The sequence below is a fragment of the Phaethon lepturus genome, unplaced genomic scaffold (assembly GCF_000687285.1).
Source record: "Phaethon lepturus isolate BGI_N335 unplaced genomic scaffold, ASM68728v1 scaffold16177, whole genome shotgun sequence".
NCBI lineage: Eukaryota > Metazoa > Chordata > Aves > Phaethontiformes > Phaethontidae > Phaethon > Phaethon lepturus.
The window spans coordinates 23,449-31,601 of NW_010554180.1; the positions used below are offsets into that span (position 1 = coordinate 23,449).

Genomic DNA, 8,153 nt, shown 5'->3' on the forward strand with positions numbered 1-8,153 from the left:
GAGGCAAGGGTGCAGCATCAATAATCACCTTGCATTGCCAAAGCACTTAGCTTTTCCAAAATCCCTCTGCTTTGGCAGGGAATGGCCAGGCTCCTGCCACTTCCAAGCTATTCTCCACGTCCAGCATAGCCCCCTTTTTCTATTTTTTATTTTTATAATCTTTGTCTTACCAGTTCTCTCATTCCTCTTCGTGCCAGTGAAATACACATGCACAATGTAGATGGAGGACAGACAGGAAACTGGATCTGGTGACCGGGAAGAAGCAGTGGGGAGAAAAAGAAATCTCCCAATATCTGAGGCCACTGTTTCAATATTCTTACAGAGCTTTCTCAGGTAAAGGACTGGGGCATACATTGCTGAGAGGCTCACGCAGAGAAATGTCTGCATCTGCACACAGTTTTACCCTGACCTGGTAAATGTACACTCTGTGTATTTACTCTGCAGTCTATATCCTGTAAGATTCCAACTCCTAATTTTACAGCACAGGAATCCCCTCCAAAGTATTCAAAAACTGGTTAAAAATGAAATTTAAAAAATATATAGATATTAAAAAATACTTCCTTGCTTCTCCATGAAGGGAAAGGTGGTTTCTGGTCTCTTTGAATCAGGAAATTCTCTCTCTCCCCAGGGTCATGTGGAAAGCTCTTAGCTCTGAGGTGTCTCCTTGCAGAGCAGCATGATGTCCATGAGCTAAAATTTCTGCAGGAATTTGAGAACCAGGTCACGCAGCTTCACCCTCAAAGGTTCATCATTGTCGCAGATGATGTGTGTGGAGTCCTCCTCAATCTGAATGAGGGTTTCTGCCTCCTGGAGGAGTACGATGTGGCCCTTGGCTGTGTCCTCCACCTTCACGTCACTGAAACCATGCTAGACGTAGTGTTGGGGAGGGAGTAAGAGAGAGAGATGTTGCTACAACTCAGGAAAACAGGTAAAGATGAAAGACTAGGGCACAGTGGGGAGGAGGGGGAGAATGGCTCCAACATAGTGAGTGCCATTCCAGGTACCCTAGATCTCTGGGATAAGCAGAAGAAACATCCATAGGATAAGCTAAATATGACCCTCATTATGTAGACGGATAAACTATAGAACAGGGAGGCTAAAGCCAGTATTTTCCACTGCACAGGTCACTGCAATTGCAAAATCTTGAGAGACAAAGAGGACAAATGGCTCCTTTAACTACAGAAATGACCATCTGCTGACATGACTGCCTCAAAGAAGATGATAGAGGAGAGCTACTGAACCCCAGGGCAAACCTCCTCACAGACCTCCTGCCCTTTTTCCTGCTAATTTTCCTTAAGGAGTCATGCAGGTGAGAACAGGGCTCCGCCGAGCAGTAACCAACTGCCTGCAAGTTCAGCCACCAAGCCCCCTGTCCTGCAGCTCCCCAGAAAGCTTCTCCATCAGTGGAGACATTTCCAGGAACACTTCTTCACTTGGTCACCTCCTTTTCACAAAACTCATAGGAACTTAAATACTTTTGAGACCTCCTCTCCACTGTTCAGATTTATTGAAAATCAGCTGATGAATCCAAAAGTTACATGGGGGAAATTCACCCACCCAGAGTGATCCCAAAAGCTCTCTTTCCATGGGAAACCAGGAGAAAATGACGGGCATGAAGCCCCTATATAGAACCACAGCAGGGTCTGGGTGGGAAGGGACCGTTAGAGGCCATCTAGTCCCACCCCTGCAGTGAGCAGGGACATCTTCACCCAGAGCAGGTTGCTCAGAGCCCCGTCCAGCCTGACCTGGGATGTTTCCAGGGACGGGGCATCCACCACCTCTCTGGGCAACCTGGGCCAGTGTTCCACCTCAGTGTGAAAAATGTCTTCCTTACAGCTAGTCTAAATCTCCCCTCTTTTAGTTTAAGACCGTTACCCCTTGTCCTGTCACAACAGGCCCTGCTACAAAGTTTGTCAGGACATGACTCCACAGGGAACTATTCCACCTATGTTCAGTGCTGGGACACACGTTCCATGAAGTACTTTGCTAGCTCATTAGCCCTTCTCCATTTCAAGCTACACTAAAATGATTTTCCCTCTCTCTGCTAGCAAAGCAGCACATTTCTGAGATTAGTAGAAATCTGCTTGAACCTCACTTGCCACCAAAGACTTATTACCTTCTCAAGCGTCTGCACAAACTGGTCCACTGGAATGGAGCCGCTCAGCAACGGCTTCAAAGGTTTACACTCTGGCACATCATCACTCACTCGCTTTCTCTTCTTGCTGGCGGGAGGTTGCGGAGGTTTTGGAGGGAGCTAATGGATGACAAGGTGCAGAGCAATGCAGTGAATCACATCAGCTTATTATAATTTACTTGGAATAACAAGCACATGAAATAGAAAAGGAATACTGATTTTGTTTTCAGTGACTAAAGGGAAACATTGCAGTGCTGACGGGAAGAGAAGAAACCCAGCCTTGGCTCCACTGCAGCTCTGCACACACAAGCCACCATTTACAGAAATAAATGAGCAGTTTTAGTTCAAATCTCCGTCATCTTAAAATTTCTGTCAAATTCAGTTCTGCTCAAATTTCTGTCGTCTTAAAAGGCATGTCTGACTCAATTCAAGACTGAAGCCTTCTATTTTAGCATTCAAGTACTCTGCAATATTTTCTACGAATCATACCTTAAAGAAGTCAATGCCTTGAATATCACACTCTAGAAGGTGCAACAGGTTGGGAAACGGGCAAATTCAGAGCAAGTAACTATTTGGGGAATGAGAAAAATGGGTAATTTATTTCTCACTGGCCTCAGAAAAGTGAGTCTTTAGGAAGAACTTGAATACAGACAGGAAGGCGCGAGAAAGGCTGCAGTGCCTGAAAAATCACTGGAGTGTGAGCTGGGTATAATTTGGTGCTGCTTCAGAAAGCTACCTGCCTTAACCCATCCCTGAGGCCCTTCTCCACGAGCAGGGAGGGGGAGGCAGGGTTAGCACGTGCAGCGGTAGCTAACCTAGCACTGTGCGTTGCTGCGCGGGCGGGCAAGGTGTGGGGTTAACCGGGCACGTCTGAAAGACCATTTCATTTCACGGAGATGAAAACCAGATTCTTATAAAAAGAACAGCGAGGAAATTATTGCGTAAAGTAAGTCCATGTGTCCTGTGCCAAGCTAGTTATGTCGAGGAAGTGTCAGCACTGGTCTTTCCCAGTGAACTAGCAACTCAGTCCCTGGGAAAAAGGTGCTGGGGAAAGTTTCTCAAAAATTTTGGCAAGACCATTTGCCAGGGATGTGTCTGCACAACACACAGGGAATTTGCCTGAGGCAACCTCAGTGCCTTGTAGCACCCTGTGCGCTTCAGGTGACAGACTGGGCTCCTCTCAGATCTGTGTCTTTCCTGTTGCGTAGCATCATGTCTGAACCTGCTGCTGTGATGTCCCTGTGTTTCTTTCAACAGCCAGGGAAGGGTGTTTTTCATCCTTGGGAGAGAAATGCCATCTGCTAAGGCTCCAGTTCCACAAACCGTGATGCACCTGAGTCACTTTACAAAACCCACCTTTTTCCCTGAAGTTGGTGTGCCTACGTGCATGTATCATGTTATTTGTGCATGAACCACTGACATGGTGGGTCCCAGGCTCAGCCAATACTCACAGATACCACAGTGCTGGTTTACCTCCATCCATATGGGACAGGTCTGGCATTTTAAGCCTAGGTCTAAGTTCATTTGGCATCAGGAATCAGAGTAGAGAAGGGAGTAAACGAACAACGCAAAGGAGGAAGCTGCTTCAGACCAACTGTATTTTAATATTTTGTTTTGTTCAGTGTTGCATAGTGTGTCTAGGGAACTGACTCGGAAGAAGGAAGACAGCCTGTCTGCTCTGCATTGATATAAATCCTTAACCAATCTTTATGTCCCTGCATTAAAGACAGTACCATACTGAGCCCTCTTCTTAAGTGTAGTGGGCCCAGCCCAGCTCTACTGCCCAGTGGGAGAGGCAGCATCGTGCTTCACCGAGTTCCCTGCATGCTCATGCATCAAAGGAGAAAGGTGACCAGGGCACCCACTGCTGAGCAGATCCACCAGACATCATCTGCCTCTGCATGCAGAGTGCTAAAAAGTGCCAGGAATTGCAGTGTCAGCCTAAAGGAGGCAGTAGGAAAAGAATGTACACTCCTACTTTGTAGAAGGAGGCACAATCTGCTCCTTGGAGAACAGGGTGACTTAAGGAAGGCAGTCCCTTCATATGTCTAATGTTTTAGGTCATCTCTCCCATCTAACCGTGAGTTCTAAGTTCAGGAGAGGGTGGCTCATGCTGATCCTGGTGTATGGGTTACGGAAGACAGCAGGCAGATTTGTAGCCTCTCTTCAGGAATAATCTCACTTCCCCTTTTATCTTAGCCAGGCACATGGCCAACAAAAAAAAGGGTAGAGAGATTTATTTGCATCCCACTCTCTACTCTAAGCGTAATTCCTCACTCACACATGCCAGGACAAAGAGTCTTGAGAAGGACTCTGCTCTGGTGGGGAGAGAGGTGTTGGAGGGGTTGCCTCATGAGAACAGCTGGGGTCCCAGATGGCAGGAAACCCGGTGTAAGGCTATTTTTCTCCCTTTCCCATTATACTGTACCTGCAGCACATGTTTGTTGTCTTTAGTATGCAACACGGCAGAAACTGTTGCTAAGGAAATACCAGGCTTAATCTCCAAGGGCACAAGTGAATCTGCAAGCTAAAGCAAAAGAAGGATTTTGTTCAGCAAGTGATAATCTCAAAATTTGTATGAATCCAGCTGTCATTTAAATTGGCAGCATGGTATTTTTAAACACGGACTAATGAACTGTAAACACAAACCCACTGATACAACGATGGAGCACTCCTCTTACCTGCTTAGCCTTCCTTCCAGCTCTTAAAGCTACTGACTTTCATACCCGTACCAGAGCAGCGTGTGGTTTTCAGTAACCAGGGCAAGTCTCAAAAAACATAACAATTAAAGAGAACCCTGGTTTAAAAAGACATCAACTACTTTATTAATAAATTTTGATTAGTAATACTCATAATCTAATTCATCACTACTTACTATGCTTGTTATGTCAATGGACAATGAAAAATCAAAGCCAGTTTCCTTCCCGTTCCTTAGTGCTGTGGCATTCTGGCAGAATAGTTGGAAGAAAAGGGTTTGTCCTTAAAAACCCAATGGCTCTGTTGACTGGTTTGAAATTTTTCCTTACAACACTGCATAAAAACCCTTCCACTGCCTTTTATGTAATTCTTCTCTGAAAGAAATAAAATTTAGTCTTGGTTCCAACTTTGAATTCAGTGGCAACCTCCCAATATCCTCAGCACTGAGAGTGTTGGCAGTGAATGTGGAGTGGGCAGTACTGCACCTGCTGAGACTTGCGGAAGTTGGCCGGCTGGGAAGCACCTCTTCCAGCCATGTTTCCAAAGGAACACTGCAGAAAACAGTGCTCATGAATGCAAAAAATTATCCCTTTTTTCCCCTCCAATGGAGTTCCAGATGACAATACACTGGACACTGGGTGCCCTGGAGTCCTGTCCAGGACTGCAGCCAGGATTTCACTCTGGATAAACAGGTACCTTCACACCACAGGGGCCTGCAACCCAAGCAGTTTCTAAGTATCACTCCCAGCCAAGCACGCTCCTGTTATTCACTGTGGACCTGAAGGCAAGGATGCATGAAGTGTGCTCTGTGTCTGTGGAGAAACCTTGCAGGTGCCTCACAAAACAAAAATGGGTAAGATTGTTCATGCGTTATATCACTGGATAGGAGGACTTTTCAGTTGTGAAGACAAGTAACACCCAAAGGGACAGAATCTACTTGGCTGTTTTTCCCAACAGTTGTACCATCAACCCACTCAGACCATCGCCCCATTCCATGTAGGCAAAGCCTCTACAAGATGATCATCTGAACTCCATTCCCTTTCATCTTCAAACACATGGCACCTCCAGCTGGAGCCAGATATTAAGAAAAGCTTAACCTCTAGGTAAAGGAGCTCTCTTGAAACTTCAGCCACCTACTGTAGCATCTCCATGGAACGGAGTTCTAGAGAACCAGCTATCATTATTGCCCTGCCAGCAAGGCAACACTCGCTCTCTTTAGCTCGCCAGATGCTCCCATGCATGAAAAGCAGGCAGAGAAACCGAATGGATTTTAGAAAAACACGGTATATTCCCATTTTGGAAATAGCATACCTGAGGCAAAGGAAGATTAAATTCCAAAGGCCATCTAGTGAATTTTCAACAGGATCCAAACCAGGAGAGGGATAGAGCAGAAAAACTGAACCCTGCCACTTCTCAAGAAACTTCAGGTACCAATACTTCAGTGCCAAATACTCTGGTCTGCTATAAATTATGATTATGTAGGTGATCACTGTATTACTGCAAAGCTCTAATCTTTGTGAACACAGAAGCAACTGAATTTGACTTCAAAAAGCACTCACTACTGGCCTAATCCTTTGCCATCAAAGGCAGCTCTTCTGTTGGCTTCAATGGCAGCAGAGTTCAGCTACTTCTACTAACTTCTGAAAATCTTACCTGCCACTATTAAAGCTGCAGGAAGATTTTGGGAGCACCTCCTTGAAATAAAACAGTCGGATAGATATTTGTGTTGGAAAAACACAGACATAGTAAGGCTGAATTCAAATCCCCTAAAATTTTGCACCTATTCAGACTCAGTGAATCTTAGAAATCAAAATTTCATGGAGCAATTCAGATTGCTCTCTCTCTTGGACTCTGTTCAAGATCTTTAAAACAGGCAATTTGAATGTAGCCTTTACAGTTTGTTGCTGAAGGCTAAGAGGATGAAACTAGAATGATAATTATTGCTTCAGAATTCCCCTGGGACCTAAAAATAGTAACACTTGCAGCAGTGTGTTATGCTACACTTTGCTGTGGTTGAAAGCACTTTCCATTCCCACCACCTTCCAGAGGAGGATCGATACAAAATGGGCTCTAATGAAGAATACATGGCAAAATGACAAACACTGTAAAGAGAAAGATCCTTAAAAAAGAGAGATGCTTAGAATCAAAGTCCTCTTCTGCCACCGAAACACTCTGATATTAACATTTATGCAGCTGTTAACCACACAGATGGTAAACAGCAACACTTTAATTATTAACAGTCAAAAAGACAGTAAGACAGAGGTTCGTTTTTATTTTCTCTAAGATACTGCTTCATCTCACAGCCCTCTCCACATTGCAGCCAATCCTTTTATTACAGGAGTTCACTGACCCAAACCAAAAAGGTCATTTAATCACATCCAGTAATTCACCCACCAAGACCAGACAGCACTGCTATACTCCTTTCGACTGACCTCCTGCACACACAAATCACAGAACTCTTCCAAAATGCTGGATTAAAGAAACCCTTTTCAGAGAAATAGCAAATCTTGTCTATACGCCAGGTAATGGCAACTCCATTTCCTCTTGCAAGCTGTTCCAAACTTTAATTTTCCTTGCAGCTAGGAAACCATGTCTTATTTCAAGGTTGAATTTGTCCAACTTTCAGTTGCTGGATCTTGTTATGCCTTTGTCTGCAAGATTGAAAAGCCCCCCACTATGCAAGAATAAGTGCTTCTTCCTTCCAGTCATTATCACAAGTCTAATGCCACACGCTGGCATCAGGAAAGTCACGAAAGCAGAGACGCACGGCACTGAGCACTAACATCACATTAATCAGTCCCCTGCCTACGGATGAGCTCTTGGACTGCCTTAAGACAAACTTGTGTGTATGTTTATGTGTACTGTGTATTTTGGTTTTTTAAAATCATTCCTGTAAAGGAAAGTTTGAAATGGAGACCAACCAAAAACCAAAAGTCATTGACTCTCAGTAGTCTGAAATCACAAGTGTTGATGTGAACCTTGTAATGGCTGAGGGAGAGAAGAGTCAGATTGGGAAGTTCTGCTCCCATGATCAGATTTGTTCACCTATGCTCTTATAGAGTAAAGACATTTTTACCATAAACTGCAGTTGCATCTTTCGTATGGAATTGCATTTTCCACAACAAAATGACTTTTGACACATACTACATGAGCCCAAACACCGTTGTTGGCCAAAGTATAGTTGTTTATAAAGAACAATGTACACCAGGTTAGGTTACTCTGAAGTCTCTACTAAGCCTTCATAGAATCGTCACAGAATCACAGAAGGGTTTGGGTTGGAAAGGCCCTTTGAAGGCCATCTAGTCCAACTCCCTGCAGTGAG

General features: G+C 44.5%; 1 protein-coding gene across 1 annotated transcript; it reads right to left on the minus strand.

The window, feature by feature from the left end:
• Positions 1–407: 407 nt before the first annotated feature.
• LOC104624409 (integrator complex subunit 9-like) lies at positions 408–4,699 on the minus strand (the record flags this gene model as incomplete). Its single annotated transcript, XM_010291773.1, is given in 3 exon segments — positions 408–867; positions 2,117–2,254; positions 4,563–4,699. Coding segments are annotated over 3 exon segments (452 nt in total), but the record flags the coding sequence as incomplete, so codon positions are not given.
• Between the last annotated feature and the right edge of the window lie 3,454 nt (positions 4,700–8,153).